Genomic DNA, 17,411 nt, shown 5'->3' with positions numbered 1-17,411 from the left:
CCTAGTTGGTCGCTGTTCATATTCCGCGGGCTTTTGGCCCGTGGGGAAAGTGCATTCAGTGGCGCAATGGGACTTGGCAATTTGCAAGCCTCGGCTGTTGGTGCGTAAATCGCCGCATTTGGGATCCTTTAAGTAGAAGAATTTTAAAAGACCGGTTTTCCGTCTGGTGTCCGATGTTGGTTCGGGGGTTGGTGCTGAGACCAACCTCTCCCTAGAATTTGACCGGATCCCTGTTTCCAATGGCGATTTAGCATCCACGGTTGGCTTCCTCGATTTTTTTTTAGTTTTTTTGCTTTCCACCGGTTGACGCATTTTCCCTAATCTCATTTCCAGAGTCGGGTCCTTGCGTTCCTTTTGGTCCTGCTTAAGAATCTGGCCGTAAAGGTGGAATGGGGGATGTATTTATTTATTTATTTATTTATTTTAATCTCTTTTCTCTTGATTAATGAATACGGATCCTGCCACTTGCTGGTGGCCGTGGGCAGGCCTTTCAATTCTCTGGAGCTTATGTTCATCCTTACTGCGAGTCTGGTTTGTAGATTAAGAAGATTAAGAAGATTAAGAAGATTAAGAAGATTGAGAAGCGGGAGCAGGAGCAGTAGGGATGTCGGTCCCGGTGCCTATAATTCGCACTACGACGCCTCTGCTGCCTCTGCCCCCGCTACAGCTACCGCCTCTGCTGCCTCTACTACCGCTTCTCATGCGGCTTCTGCTGGCTCCCATTTTCTCCCGACTTCTCCTGCCCTGTTTGAAGTTATCTTGGGCAGAAACTGGCATAGACTGGAGCCGAGGTTTTGGCAGTAGCTGCGGCAGACAATGGGCGGACGGGCAAGCGGGCCGGCCGGCTAGGGGTGCAGGGGGTACAGCCAGCAGTGCAAACCGGTCCCCGGTGGTTATCTAGCTCCGGGTCCTCCCATGCCTCCACTGACGCCGGCTCCTATCCACCTTACCGCTCTCAGTAGCAGCCGTCCGCCGTCAGCCTTGCTCAGCGCTCACTCTGCTCCGCTCTGCCGTGAGCCTCTCACTCTGCTGCTCTGCTGCGTGTAAGGGCCGGACTGGGTCACAGCCTCACTTGCTTGCAGACTCGAAACATGAGAAGGTCCAAAAAGCTACAGCCGCTTTGATGTGTGGTGTCAGTGACTCCTGCCACTTTGGTGCTTTGATTTTTTTTTATTAAGCGGCTCCTGCCGCGTTTGGTTTTACAGCGATTTTACTGCGGCTCCTGCCGCGTTTGATTTCAGAGGCTCCTGCAGCGTTTATTCCGCAAGCGGCCGCTAATGATGATTAATGCGGGTGGCTCCTGCCGTGTTTGATTTTAGCACGATCTTACAGCGGCTCCACAGGCATTCCACGGCGGCAACGGCTGCATTGAAGGCCGCTTCGATGACTTGGATATGCGGCTCCTGCCGCGATCGCTGTGGCAACGACCACTCCGGGGGTCTAGGCAACGGCAGAAATGGCGGCTCCCGCCGTGTTCTAGTTTCTCGGCGGCTCCAGCGGCTTACTTGCAGCCTTGGCCACCTTGACCGTCTGAAGTTTTCGATCACTGGCGGCTCCAGCAAGGCACAACACAGCTAGCCTCTGCGTCTGACTCTCAGACTCTCTGACTCCCGCCCGGCGAGCTGACGAGCTTCAGGTGCGGTCACTCGGCAAACAGAAAGGTCAGAGCTAATATGGATGTGGGTACTGGGGCAGACGGAAAGACCGAAAAGACCCACAATATGGTGGCGGTGCCTTGCAGGCACCGCCTTCCATATTATGAGGTGTGCGGTGGGCATGCCATTCCATGACGGAGACTCCGCCATGGAAAAGCATACGGAAATTGACACTCGTTGGGAGCCCCCGGGGGGTGGGGAGGGGGTGGCTGCACTGTGGGGTACCTGAGGTACCCACCTTAATTGCCATACACAAGGTGGCAGGCACCGCGCGGTGCCTGTTACATTGTGCATTGCAATGCACAACATACACCTTTAACATTGCGACGGGTGCTGTTTACAGCACCGCCCGTTGCAATGTTAAATGAAAGAATGCGCCTGCCAGTGTGGCGGGTGCATCCTAATTTGCCTTGTGGTACCGCCGCACCTCTGGTGGTTGGTCCCATTTTCCGTTATGGCCATTGTAATGGTGCTCTAGGTCTTAAAGATTTTCTCCACTTAAGCCAATTATGTCCTAATGTTTTATGAAGCATATTTCTTCACTTTAAGATCCTCACATTTTAACAAATAGCTATATTTCTTGTTATATATATATGGCACCGTGTCTACAGGTCACTGAGAGCAAGATGCCTAGTGTTTGTAAATGTGACACTTGGAAATGGGAGAACTTTAAATGAAAGGTTCAATGGAATAGCCATTACACACAGCAGGCATCTTGCTCCTAGTGGTTGGTAGACACTGTGCCATATTTACAACTGGAAAATACAGCCATTATTTAAGTTGGCGAAATTTAAAGTGTAGAAAAATGTTCCATGTTATGAATATTTTTGCATGGCAATTTCTGCACTTTAAATTTCTCCTATTTAAAAAAATGGTTTTACACATGTAACGGTGCCACATATGGAAAAAAGGTATGTCCTGTCCCACAACAACATACAGCAAAGGCTCACAGTCAGCCATAAACTTATCCCATTCATTCACACACATGTTCATACATCCCCAAATACCACGCTCTCACTGATACACATGGCAGCCCTATCATAGCGTCCCAGTCAAAGTATTTTGTTCAGACGATAGTATCTGGCTCTATGGACATTAACTTTCGAGTCAATGAAGCTGGGCCTAGTGGGGGGTGTCTGGTAACACTGTGTGAGTTGCTGCGTTTAGTAGCTCACATTGATTTTTACTGAACAGAAGTAGCTCTCACTACAGAAATGGTTGGTGACCGCTATTCAACATTGTATTTATTTTGTCACCGAGATTCACTGCACACAACGGCAAATTGAACAGCATCTCACAGCGGGTATCCTCTGGGAAGGAACAGTGGTAAAGCTTAGAAGCCAAGGGGTGGAAGTAAGACGAGCGCACTGTAAGCATTGCAGCTTCAAAAATTAGGTTTCACTCACTCCTACCAGGATATCCACTAGTAATGGAACTTTTTCTCACATCACAACCCTTTTCAAGTTACCTGTTGGAAATAAGGCAATCTCTACCATTGGTTGCCATATGTTCTCTTGAATTAGATTTGTGGTGGGGCCATCCTCACTGCAGGTGGGGAGCCTAGTGGTGGGCTCAAGTAGTCATAGGGCTCTGAGTGAGCCCCTAGGTGTCTGCTACATGTTGAGACTACCCCAGCTATAGATATCATTGATACCTAGCACAGCTTCGGTGTTCACATTGGAGGGTGAAGGCACCTTAGCAGTGTGTGACCTTTCCAGCATCCGCAGTGAAGAGTACAAGGTGAGGGAAGCATCCAGTGTCTAAGCCAGTAACCATTGAGCAATCACGACCGATTGGACTCCGTATCATGATATGGAAGCACAGTGAGCCAGCATCCCCAGGGTTTTAGTCTTCATCACTGAGACACTGGTGGTGCAAGATGTTATTCAAGGCCAGTGATCATCCAGTCCCTGGTAAGTGCCTTCAAGAATAACTAGTAAAGCTAACAAACGAGCAAAAAGAATTAAACCATGGTGGTTAAAAACATGACTACCTTTCTTCTCTTTGGCCAAGCCCTGCCTCAAAAATAACCTTCGCCTAGTTTATCGGTAGGTAGCAGACTTTAAAACTGCTCACACCCTACCACCTAACATAAAAACAGCAAGTCTTTAACAATACACTCAGTCAATATATTTGTTAGAAATTAGGTCTTTAGTTGGCAGTGGTTTGCATCCTCTCCAAGTAGGGACCCTCACTCTAGTCAGTGTAAGGGGGTCACACACCTAAGATAACCCTTGCTCACCCCTTCGTACCTTGGCACGAGCAGTCAGACTTATCTCAGAGGCAAAGTGTAAAGCATTTGTACTCAAACACACACAGTAATACAGTGAAAAAATTACAAAAGAAATCCACACCAGTTTAGAAATATAGCAAATATTTATCTGAATAAAACAAGATCAAAGTGACAAAACTCCAACATACAGAAGTCAAGATATAATTTTTAATAGGTTAAATAAGTCCATAGAACTCATTGGATGCGTTCTTTTTAGCACAAAGTACAATAGATGTGTCAAAAAATCAAAGATGAAACAGGCGCAGGGTAGGTGATGCACGGAAAACAAAGTGATGTGTCAGTTCCTTACTCCACAGGAGAGATGACGTGTTGGTTCCTTACTGCTAACAGAGGAGGTGATGTTTCGGTTCATTACTTGAAGGGGAGGTGATGTGATGTGTCGAATTTCAGACACGTGCTTCGGTTCGTTACTTCGGCCCAGTGTTGATGAAGAGTCAGCATCGAGGGACGATGCGTTGAAAATCCAGACGCTCTGCTTCGATGCGGTGATGACGAAGCAGGTGCTGCTTTTGATTTTGCAGCCGCAAAGCAGGTGCTACTTTGATACACCAACCGTGATGCGGGTGCTGCATTGGAGTCGGAGCGGGTGCCAAGGACGTCATTGACACAGTGCTCCAGACTTGTGCTACGGTGGTTTTTTAGCCGCAAAGCAAGTACAGCATTGATTCTTCAGCTGCAAAGCAGGCGCTACATCGATCTTTCTGCCATGCTGGGTCGAAACGTTGACGATCTCCCTCCACCCCTTTGGGGCCAGCACCCCTGTTCTTCCCCCAACCCCGTCTTTTAAAAAAACTACAGTAATTCCTTTGAAAAAGGCCTGTGGGGCGGGTTTCCCGTTTCTTGCTAAGAGAACAGAACCTTAGCTTTTGTGAAATTATTTGATTGCCGATTTTATTAATTAATTTTTCTTTCATTTTCTTTTCTTCTCTACACTCGAGCACCTACTTTCGCACTCTCTACTGCACCTGGCAGCAACCCCTAACTTCTTTGTGTTTCACATTGTATATAAATTGTAAATAAACTGCTAATTTATGTGGCCCGGCCCCGGATAACAATCGTGTTGAGAAATATTTCTTTGGGTACCACCAATATTAATATTGAACACGCATTTGGCTGTTTGTTGTTCTCTCTCTCTCTTTATTTTACAGGATTAAGTCCTATACAAGATTAAAAAATCGAGAAATGTTATATCTAATGTTTTGACAAAAGATGTCTAGGACCACTTTGTTTTACTATACCAATTGATACCCAGGTCCTTTGACTTTTCTGGGTCATACCCCATTTTTTCAATGGCAGGCCCATAAGTAGCATTTGATTTACAGGTCCTGGTCTCAACTGTTGCACTTTACTAGGGGCTTACTAGTAAATCAAATCTGCCAGTCATGGACAAACCAATCACAAATACAATTTACACAGGGAACACTTGCACATTTAGCACTGGTCATCAGTGGTAAAGTGCCCAGAGTTCCAAAACCAGCAAAAACAAAATGCAGCATATAGTCAAAAACGGGAGGTCAGCAGCAAAAAGACAGGTCTAACAATAATTATATCATTATGATAAGAAAAACATAATATTGATGTTGGCACAAAAATATATATCTCCTCACCTTTTTTAGTTTAGCAGCAATGAACTCCTGCTCAGCGGGTGAATGTATTGTTAAAAGACTGCCACCAAGCCATCCACAAGCAAATTTAAAGGACTCAAAGTTTGACGCATCACCATAAAAGAAGTAATTAGCTCCTCGAAAGAACATCCATGGTAACTCTACAACACAGAATAAACAGTATGTAAATCCTTGTGGCCTGATCATCTGAGTTTTACATAATTAAGTTGTTCCTAAAGATTAACAGGCAATCTTGGGGTCTCTCTGTGTGGTCATTTTTTCAGTGAGTTATATATCAGACATCAAAGGAACCCACTCAATTTTAAATAGCACTTTTTAATAGCACTTATAAGGCACGCAGCTACCCACAAAGGGTTTCCCGGCGCCAAGATAACAGAGTCCAAAACACAACAGGAGAGGAGACAGTCAGCAGCCAACTATTTGTCAAACAGCCAAGTTTTAACAGTTTTTCTAAATCTCAGATGATTTTCTTCTTTGCGTATGTGGGGGGGGGGAGTGTGTTCCAGAGGGTGGGCCCTAGGTAGGAAAAGGATCTCCCACCCATTCTGGCCAGTTTGTACCTGGGAACAGCAAAATTCGCTGCTGTACAAGAGCGAAGGTTGCGGTTAGCGAAATAGGGCTTGGCAAGATCTTGTAAGTACCTGGGGGCAGTGCCAGCTTTGAATTTAAACAGATAGTTCAGGGCTTTGAATCGAATTCGATTTTCCACCCTTAGCCAGTGCAGATCCCTAAGATGTTTTGTGATCCTAGCAGATCTAGGGATTCTGCATAGCAGTCTAGCAGCAGAGTTTTGCACAAGCAGCAGGCGTCTTATCACTGCTTTGTTGGAGCCCAGGTAGAGGATGTTCCCGTAGTCAAGCCGAGATGTAACTAAGGCATTGACTACGGTCTTCTGGGTAATAGGCGGTAACATCCAGACATTTTTGCGTAGCCATCTAAGAATAGTGAAGCACATGCCTGCCACTTTGTTGGCTTGCTGCGTCATAGATAGTCCATCATCTATGATAACCCCAAGGTTTCTAACCTGGGTGGCTGGTAGCGGGAGCCTACCCAACGACGTCGGCCGATGGGGATCACTCCAGAGATCCTTGCTTTTCCCTAAGAGGAGGATCTCCGTTTTCTCCCCATTAAGTTTTAATTGGTTATCCGACATCCAGTTAAAAACTTCGTGAAGGCCTGTTTTGAGTGCAGATGGGGCAGACGGATCAGATTTGGAAAGTGAGAAAAGGATTTGCGAGCCGTCCGCATAGGTCATTAAAGCAAGACCATAACTCTCTGCAAGGTCAGCAAGTGGGCGGAGGTACAAGTTGAAAAATAGAGGACTCAAGATTGAGCCCTGTGGCACACCGTGGGAGGAGTAGAGCACATCAGAACATGCCAAGGAAGAGGAGATCTGAAAGGTGCGAAGGGATAGGTAAGACCTGATCCAATTCAGTGCCTTGCCACCGACACCATTCTCCTCCAGCCTGACAAGCAGTCTGGAGTGAGAGATGGTGTCAAACGCCGCACTAAGGTCTAGCAGAACCAATGCGACCGTTTGGCCATCATCCATTAGCTCCCTGATCTTTTCTGTGACCCCAAGAAGGGCAGTTTCTGTGGAATATCCAGTCCTAAAACCGGACTGACAAGAATGAAGCAGATCATTATTTTCCACGTAGATTGAGAGGGCACTATGGATGTGCTTCTCCAAAATTTTAGAGAAAGCAGGAAGTAACGATATTGGACGATAATTGGCCAGTATCGTGGGGTCGGCCGCCGGCTTTTTAAGCAGTGGACTAACCATAGCGTGTTTCCATAGCGCTGGAACTGTGGCCTGTTCTATGGAGGAGTTAAGTGTCTCAGCTATGATGGTCAAAGCAAAGTCCTCCAACTGGCAGATGATGCTAATAGGAATAGGGTCTCGTGGGGAACCTGACTTAATGGATTTTGACAATTCCTTCAGTTTATCCAGAGTAATGGGAGGCCAAGTTTCAAGGCGGTAATCTCCTCTGGGGGCTTGGGGGGTGTCGTCCTGCTTGTATGTATCGGTACAATTTTGGTTGATGTTGGATATGATAGTCTCAATCTTTCCAACGAAAAAAGACGCCAGATCTTGGCATTGCTGAGTGTTAAGAGGGTTCACCTCAGCTCTCGATTTCTCCCCAGCCAGATCTTTTACGGTATTAAAAAGAGTCTGGGATTTATTTACAGCCGTGTTGATGGAGGTTGTAACATAACACGCTTTGGCTTTCATGCAGGCCGAGTGGTAAATGTTTCTGGCCCTGCGATAAACCTCTTTTGGTTCAACTCATATTTCTTGCGCCACTGCCTCTCCAGAGCCTTGCATGTGGATTTTTCCTTCCTGAGGGCCTCAGTATACCAGGGGGCAGGGGGGCGGTGCACTTTCCCTTTACAACGAGAAAGAGGCAAGCAGGCATCAACTGCGTTTTTAAGCCATTTATGTGTAGCGTCCGCTATACTTTCCATATCCCCAACTAAGCATGGGGGATCGTTCCTCAGTACGTTATGTAGCTCCTCCCTGTTAAGGGTTTTCCAGTTCCTCCTGAAAGTTTCATAGGGAGTCACGGAAGGCAGTGTAGAATGTTTAAGTGAAATGCCAAAACGTGTGAGGAAATGGTCCGACCAGCAGATGGGAATGGTATTCAACCATGTAAGTTCTCTCATATTAGAAATGATGGGATCTAACAAATGGCCAGCTTTATGGGTGGGGCCCTTGTTGCGCAGCGTCATGTCTAAGGCCGCGAAGTCATCAATGAGATTTATACAGGCAGTATTGTTATTGTCTTCTAAGTGAAGATTTAGGTCCCCTAGTACTGTGAAATTTTGGGCATTAAGATGGTATGGTAGAATGTAGTTAACCAAATTTTCTGACCATAAAGAATTGTTCCCTGGCGAGCGGTAGATCAATAGGCCAGAGAAAGTAAAATTGGGGCTAAGGGTAATCTTAAACGATGCCGCCTCACAGCTGAGAATATCTGCAGGTTCAAGGTTGCACACAAGATCTCTATTGTAAATAATTGCAATCCCCCCGCCTACTTGTCCTACTCGGTCCTTTCTTACAATAGCGTAACTTGAGGGGAGGGCAGTTGCAACATCTGGACCTGCACTATCGTGGAGCCACGTCTCCGTCAGAAATACCGCACTAGGCTTTTCCTCCATTAGAAGATGGAAGATATCCAGTTTGTGTTGTGGTAATGATCTACAGTTTACCGTATAAAATGTAAAATCACAGGGGCCCTTTCGCAGGGAATAGGCTTTGTTATTAGTACCGTGTTTAGCTTCGGGATAGGGCTGATAGTTGGTCAGAGAGAGGGTGCAATGAGGGCATACTTGTGCTCCAGCAAGTAATGGATTCAAGGAAATACAGTTATTATCTCTCATGGGGCGAAGAGCCCTGAGTTGCTCACTTGTTGTCATCCCTGAAGTAGGTGGGGCAGACATCCGTGCCCCGTGTCCCGGCCTGGCCCGGACGGGCACAGACGGGCCGACTCAGGCTGGACTCTGGCGCTGACGAAGCGCGTCCACAAACGCGTCCGCTAGCGCGGAGAGGAACCGATTCCTTTTATGCCCGAGACTAGAGCGCTCTCACCGCTCTGTCCCGACCTAAGATGGCCGCCACTATAGTCCCTGGTGCTCGGTGCCTTGCCCTAGATCGGCAGGTACCGGGTGAAAATGTGCTATCAAATGAATGCGGGTCAGCTACAGGTATGCTGTCTGCAAATTCAGTGAATAAAATACATTTTTCATACAATTTTAAAATCGCTAAATTTCAGTTTCTAAAATAGTCCGGTTCGTCAAATAATGCTCGCCAACTCAGCTCCTGAGCACAAGTACATGTACAGCAATACAGTTAAACCTAAATCAACTGAAAAAATTAAATTGCATGTAGTCCAAAAAACCTCACTAGTTCAATTAATGGTACTCAGATTTTTCCTGCAATTTAAGTGTTAAATCTTGAAAGTCGGGAATAAAAATGCGAAATTTTCCACCGTTAAAGATTCCCTACATGGTTCAAAAATCTTAGCTGGAGAAGCCATGCCTTCGCTGACAGCCACTTTTTGGCTAGTGAAAGTATCTTTCAGAGAGTCAAGTGAAAACAAGTTGAAAACAGTGTGCTGCTTACACTGTTTTACAGACTACTGTTGACAGACTTGGAAATTTCACTTGTAGACAGTGCAGTTCAGAAAAAGCAGTTTTAATGAACTCGTGACCAGCAACCCCAAATCAGATGAGAGCAAAGCTTGTCTTAGAACCTCAATATAAATACGACTTTTGGCAGTAGGAAGCGTTCTCTTACAATAGCAGATTGAACCAATGGCAGGTTAAATATTCAGAATGGGCTCCCATTTACCCATCTGCATACTTTCAAACACATTCTATCAGAGTCCTTTGTTCCCCGTGCAAGTAAAGTGTATGACTAAATCCTTCCCAAGAAGAAAACATTAGCCTCTTTAAAAATGAGTTTGAGCAGTGCATTTTCATTGGATATTTTCTCAAATATTTTGGCTAAAAACCATAATGTCTTTGAGACAGTTCAGAATAAAAGAACATTAAAGACATCAGGGTTGGTAACACCCCCTAGCAGCATTACTGTCACTTTACCAGTGAATATTGTATTAGAATTCATGAGCCAGAAAAAAATCATAATAGTTGTCCAGCTCTCCCTTACCATTACTCTGTCAGACACTCTCTCTTTCTTCTTCGTTATCTGCCAGAATTCAGAAGTTCCTAATTTTTCAGATATACCTGGCTCTGCCTAGTTACTCAGAAGATCCAGCTTTAGATACATCATTCCCCCTTCTGATATTTTCTCACTTTTGGGTAGTTCCCACTACATGTACTTCTTCTTTCTCCTCAGCAGTTTCAAATGTCCCTACTATTCCTAAGGCCCAGCCATGTTATGCGTAAAAGGGATGGCGGAGTTTGGTTTTCTCATATTTATGCTATCTTACCCCCACTATTGACCAGGCTGGTAATTGACCAAACCTATGTGCACTTTGTGCCTGCAGGGCTTATGAAAGTTTATTGAAAAAGTTGGTAGTGATGCTCAACATCTGGTACCCGTCCTCATAGTGGCTGAACCTGCTTCATGATCGAAAGAAGGAGGCCTCCACTTGGGAGTTATCTGAGTAGTGTGCCCCATCCCTCAGTACTAAAGGTACTTGGTGTCCCTGCTTCTGTAGAACTTAGCACCCCATTTAAGAAGAAGATGCAATCAAATAACAGCTGTTTCTGATAAGCAAAGTACTACAGTATACAAAAAAGTGATGGATGGAATGCTTGAATTTATCTCAACCACTGTTAATGCCTCAGGCTGCATCCTAATCCATTGTGGAAGCCACCGCCGGCCCGGAGGATGCGGATTCACCGCCGCGGACATTGAAAACCCCCACCCCGACATTAGGACGCCGGTGGGATCAGCGACGGACGGCAAGTCCTCTGCCGCTGATCCGCGGTGTATGCACGCAAATATGGCCATATTAGGTTGCAGGCGGAAACATGCTTTTCCATGGCGGCTTTTCCGCCGTGGAAAAGCATGTGGTCTTTTGTGTTTGGGGGCCCGTTGAGGGCCCCCGGGGTGTTGGGGGTGGGGGGGTGCACATGGGGGGTACCTATGGCATGCACAAGGTGGCAGGCACCACGCGGTGCCTGACAAGTTGTGTATGCCAAAGTTAAACATGCATATTTTACATTGCGGCGGGTGCCGCCGCAATGTAAAATTTACGGGATGTGACCGCCAGGGTAGCGGTCACATCCTAATTGCTACGCAGGGACCGCCGCTGCGCCTGCGGTCGGTCCCTCCACCTCGGCGGTGGCGGACGGACGCCATCCTAATCGACCACATAGTTGGGTTCAAACTAATGTGGCATTGTGTGTAAAATAACGATGGACTGGAATGCGGCTGAGTAATTACCAGTGGCTGATATTAGTTCAAGCATCCCATCCATCACTTTTTGTATACTTTAGTACGTCGCCAAGAGTGGGATGGGTATGCCCAGACGTGGTTCCGTGCAAATTGTGTCACTGGAACCAAGCTATAACTGTCTGATGAGCCTGAAACCGGCCCTGGGTTGCTTGGTTTCAGTTCAAGGAGGGCCTGGTTTGGCAGTTCGAGCTGGACTTGGAGCAGAGTCAAGACCGATTTGAATATAGTTGGGTCCAAAGTGAGGTGGCATGGTGCGCCAAATGGACTACGTTGTAGCCCTGAGTAATTACCTGTGACTGAGACGTATTGAAGCCTTTTTTATCCATCACTTTTTGTATACTTATGGAAAATACTACAGCATTAAAAACACTGAAGAATCAATATTAATGAAAATATCATAATGCGCAGCCATTGATTGTACTCAGCCAATGCTGATTCTGACTAACCTTTCACAGAGAAATCTGAAGATTAACAGTGACATGATTCCTTCACCCTTTGCATGAAGACAGTGGCCACTTTACCAACACAAAAAGGGGCAATTAGAGCCTATCAATAATGCCCATTTAAGGAACATGAAGTAAACAATGCTCATGTTGAGCCTCTGGCTAATGACCTGGCAATAGGCGTGGGCGGAAAATCCGTTCCGCTCGCGGATTTTGCGGATTTTCGGGAAATCCGCAATCCGCGAGATTTGCGAATTTCCCGCAAAATCCGCAAATCCGCGAGCAGCGGATTTTGCTCGCACTGCTCGCACTGTTCGCGTGAGTTCGCGCCCCGCGAATAAGTGCAAAATTGCAGAAATACGATTTTAGCAAAACTGAAAGTAACTACTTACCAGGTTCAAAAGTTCAGGCTCATCATTAGTAGCCATTTCCTGGAGTGCTTCCTGAGGGGCCCCTCCAGAGTTCAGTTGCCAGTTGAAACTAGTATGTGACCCTGCTCTGAACCTCAGAATAGTTACACATATGCCACAAAGGTCCTGAATTACAGCTAAGGGAGACAAGCAGGAGCCAGGCTGGAAGTTAAAATCCATTAATCAGCCCCTAATTCATTATTGTCAGTTGGGGCAGGGCAGGTGTTGTAACTAATTTTGCAACAATGAAAGCACTTAGCAAGTGCAAAAGATCACTAATCAGGGCGCACTAAGGAAGCAGGTGCCAGCTAAAAAAATATTCTGTGACACATGAATCAGCCCCAAATTAATTCAGGTCACTTGAGGCAGGGAAGGTGTGCTTTGCTTTGCCGAAAATAATGTACACTGGACAACCAGAGGGTGTGGTGATGAAACAGAGGGTGGCATGGGTGGGCCAGAGGGTGGCATGAGTAGTCAGAGAGTGGCAGTGGTGACAGAGAGTGGCAGTGATGAAGAAGAGTGTCCCAAACAGGCTGGACACGTAGAAACAACAAGTTCGCGAAACTTGCGACCCGACAGGTAAGTTCGCAATTTGCGAAAGTGTACAAAACCCTCGCGAACTGGCAGAAACACGGGCGAACACAAAAAAAAAAAAAATCCGCAAATTCGCGGGAATTCGCGGATTTTGCGGATTGCGAATCCGCAAATCCGCAAAATTCGCGAACGCGAGATCCGCAAAATTCGCTCATGCTTACCTGGCAACACATTGTGATACACAAGGATTGAATGGAACCTTGACCGATGCTGATCAGCACCATCACCGACTGGCACTTCTAGATGTCAAGTAGCTGTAGACCGCACGATATAAAGAAAAGAAGATAAGAGGATACTGAGCTATTCCTAATACTGATCACAGTTGGGACCAAGACACCTTGATTCTATCCAGCTGATAATACTCAGCATTGATGGTACTGACTCTTTCAAGGCAATACTCACTAATAAGACAGAGTTAAATTATGATACTGAACAAATAATAGTACTAGATCATTGATAATACTTGACATTATCCTCCTCAGCCGGGGACGATCCAGCATCCCTTTTAATACTGAGTCATAGATAATACCAAAGAGAAATGTGTTAGTAACCTAAATTTCACATGTTTCAATCCTAGTAAGGGTGACTCTCCGTTTCCCTTCCCGCGGAAATAAATGAATACGTTGGGTTGGTTAATAACACCACCTAATGAGGTGCCAAAAGATAATTCAATGTGCTGCCAATGGGATCATATTAATGTTTTTGCTCAGTTTTCATTCTGGGGGAAAGGGGGTGTTGATGAAGAAATATCTCCTGGCTATGAAGCATTTTTTAATGATATTTTACATTTCTACAAAAGTTCTTTAAATGCACAACATTTCCTTATTTTTCTAAAAAAGTAATCTTCCATTAATATACCAACCCGAGATGTTATAATTGCATTATTTACATAATTTCTAGAGTGTAGTATATATTCAGTAAATAAATTAAGCAAGATTGTAAAATGGTCTTCTTTACTTTGAATTTTTTCAAATAAATATTCCTAAATGTACAGGGCACGATATTTCTTTGATGCAGTGACAACTTATAAAGCAAATGTAAAAAGCCAGAGCAATACAGTACAGTAAATACACGACCCCATGTGAGGCAATTTGATATCACACCCTTTTCACTCTTTGAGTCAATGGTAAATGCTCCAACGCTCTCTGAACTAATTAGGCCCTGCAAAACAGCGCACTCTAGGAGACAAAACTATTGCTTTGATGTGTGCCTGCACGTGTGTTTGTTTATGGGCCACAGGACAAACGGATTTTTACTTTAAACACTAGGGGCATGTGTGTGTGTAAATTGCATTCAAAGTTGAATTTCAGGGGTGCAGGGAGGGGGTTCTTTGGACCCCCCTTGCACCCTTGAAATTGCATTCAAATTTTGCGAATCGCAATTTGAAATTCGCAGAATGTGAATGCCTTCCCATTCATTCCTATGGGCCTTTTGGCCCATAGGAATCAATGGGAAGGGTTTTCCTTAATTGCGATTCGCAAATTGTGAATCTCAATTAAGGAAAAATACCGAATCGCAAAAAATATTGCGATTATTTAATGCATAGTATTTTGCGATTTCTTAATTGCGATTCCTTAATTTTCGCAATTAAGAAATCGCAAAATGTAACAATGATGCATGTGGGCCTAATAGCCTTTGTCTTAATGGACAGTTAGAGAAAGATTGAATTGTAACTCTAGACCGCTACAAGAAATCAGGCTTGCACAGTTCATATATGGACTGGGAGTAGATTATGTTTTAAAACCTTCAATTTAAAACACTTCCATTTAAAAACAACAGACCAGAATAGCCAAAAATAACATTTCCTTAGATAGCTCTTCAGTTTAAGTAAGAGCCTTATGAGTGAAAAATGTGATTGTGCTAACTTCTAATCTAATTTTCTATCTGCACTCATTGAGAATGTGCACCCCTCTCACCTCTTACCATCCTCAGCTCTCTGTTTCCCGATTCTTCTCCTATTGAATAGTAACCTCCACACCCCACACGTACTGCTCACATCATAACCTTCACACCTACAACCATGCAGAACTCTTTCCTCTACTAAAAGACACCAACATATCTGGCAATACTTTCATTCCACAATCTATGAATATATGTCTCTCACATAATAATTTCCCCCCCTACTTGGCTGTACAATCAACCCTTACTCTCTGTCCTGGCATTTGGCCTCACTCAAAAGTGCAATATCTCTCCCACCCTTAAAATACCACCGTGCAAATCACTCCTTTCATTTTAGCTTTTACCCTGTCTGTCCATTATCATTCGTTCCTAAATCTTTACAAAACGTCCTACAAACGTATGAGAAATAGTTTTTTGTATTTAGAAAAATAGTGCTTATTATAGGTTTGGTTCAGGTAGCATTACCAGACCTACTAGGCCCCGTTTATGAACTCGAGCATTTCTTTTCATTTGCTTTTCTGCTAATAAAAGATTGTTGAAATAAAAAAAAATAAAAAATAAAAAAAATGCAGCTGAAGACATGGTCTGTATCATATCTCTAGCTTCCTTAGCCGTGGAGATGTATTTGAAACAGTTTGAATGTCAATTTAAACCTCAGTTGCTATATTGTAAATGTGCAAAATAGTCCTTTGCATCAAGTAGAATTTCCTATGCTTCTGTCCAATTAAAATCGTTTACAAGTAGGTGTTTTGGTTTACTGCGTAAGTAACATCTTAGCACAATCTTTCTATGTAATATCAAAATTGTGTGCTGTCTTTAATATATTATGAACGGATCTGAAAACTTTGACATTATTGATTTGTGATATTTGTTTTAGGGATAGATTCATTTTTATTATTGTTATTTAGAGAGAGCTTTACATTTTTCTTTACATGTTTTTGGATTGCAACATTGCTCATTTAAAAGTGTTGCTTATTATTTTAAAGAAACATTATTCATTATAATTCAGTTTTGACATTAGACATTTTTACTTTGGGCCTAATTACGAGTTTGGCAGTCCATAGGGCCAGCAAACTCATGGTAGAGGTGCGGTGGCGGTCGGGGCCGCTCCGCACCAGTGGTCGGACCGATGTATTACGAGTATGGCAGTCAGACCTCTTTCGAACTGCCGCAACCACCAGGGATCCACGATTCCTGGTGATGGTGCTGCGGTCTTGAGGCCGCAATATGCTTGGTGGTGCTGCTGGGGCAGCGGCAAGCATATTACGAGTTACCTCACCAGCAGTCTCATGGCAGTTCTCACGTCGTGGCAATGCTGGCGGTGAGGAAATTTAGGGAGCCGTAGAGGGCTCCCTGTTCCCTCAGGGCCTAGTGATGTATGCAGGGGGACACATAGTGTGCCCCCTGTCTGCATGCAGCCACAGTTCCAGCACTGCATTGACTTTACAGTCCATGCTGTGCTGCAACGAGCTGTGTTGGGCCCACAGCTCTGCCTTTCTAAGGCTCTCCTATGAACCTTTGAAAAGCAATTCCGTGGGACCGCCGCCACATGACCGCCTCTCCCGGATTACAACTTGTAATCCGGTGGGAAGTCGGTTTTGATGGTATGGGAGAGGGGCAGGTGGCAGCCTGCTCCCACACCGTCAAAGTCAAAATACATCCCTAATTTATTTTTTGCTTGAACACATGGTCCTTTTGTATTTAGGGATTATTATTATTAATTGAATATCTGCTAATGTGCTGTCGTTAATTAATTTTTTTATGAGACTTGTCATATTTACAAATTCTATGAACTGTCTAATTTTAACCAGTTTGCCGTGGCAGCAATTCATACCGCGGTGCGGGGATTCTATTGCGCGGGAGGGGCCGCGTCGGCCAACGGACATGCGCAGCACTACCGAGGTAGTGCTCGCGACGGCCGTTGGCCGACAGGCATACTTAAGGGGTTAACAAACATTTGCTTTCTGTAATGATAATGTTGATATTTTAATACAGTTCTGCACATTTTTTTAATGGTCTTGGCAAGTAATTAATTGCAATGAGAGAAAGTTTTTGGTTGAATGACTCTACCTTTCGTTTGAATTGGTCCTCCTTATTGGTTAAACGGATTGGTGCATCAACATAATAGACTCTCACTCCTCATTGCACCTCTCATTGCCTAAACATCTATACCTCTTTAGTACACATGTAAGTTGCCCTACTCAATGGGAACAGCCCCCACACACGTGAGATTCTTCATTATCATGGCCAATCACAACCACAAAACCTCCATAGCCATTCTATTGGACATCTTCACCGCTTATGAAATCATCTAATTCAACTTGCAATACACACTGTTGGGCATCACTAAAACAACATCGAACATACTCTCCTTCAACCTCTCTGATCATTCCCACTCAATTTCCTGATGGTCCTTTATATCCCTGTTGTCCCTCACCTATAGGCTTACGGCATCCGGGGCATTCTTCTCTTTTGAATATACACCATCATCCTCTGTGACATAATTCCCACCATTGGTATCTCGATTCAGCTGTACAGGAATGACAGACAAATCTTTTTTCCATCC

The 17,411-nt window shown here is 44.7% G+C and overlaps 1 protein-coding gene across 1 annotated transcript in view; it reads right to left on the bottom strand.

Annotated features, from left to right (window-relative positions):
• The window catches only part of PLA2R1 (phospholipase A2 receptor 1), a 1,083,903-nt gene that overhangs the window by 266,985 nt on the left and 799,507 nt on the right, over positions 1-17,411 (bottom strand). The window contains exon 14 of the mRNA XM_086956636.1: positions 5,556-5,713. Coding sequence (XP_086812762.1) covers positions 5,556-5,713 — 158 coding nt within the window. The remainder of the gene's footprint in view (positions 1-5,555; positions 5,714-17,411) is intronic.

The sequence above is a fragment of the Lissotriton vulgaris genome, chromosome 2_1, assembly GCF_964263255.1.
Source record: "Lissotriton vulgaris chromosome 2_1, aLisVul1.2, whole genome shotgun sequence".
In the NCBI taxonomy this organism is placed as follows: domain Eukaryota; kingdom Metazoa; phylum Chordata; class Amphibia; order Caudata; family Salamandridae; genus Lissotriton; species Lissotriton vulgaris.
This window is presented reverse-complemented; position numbering and strand designations above follow the sequence as displayed.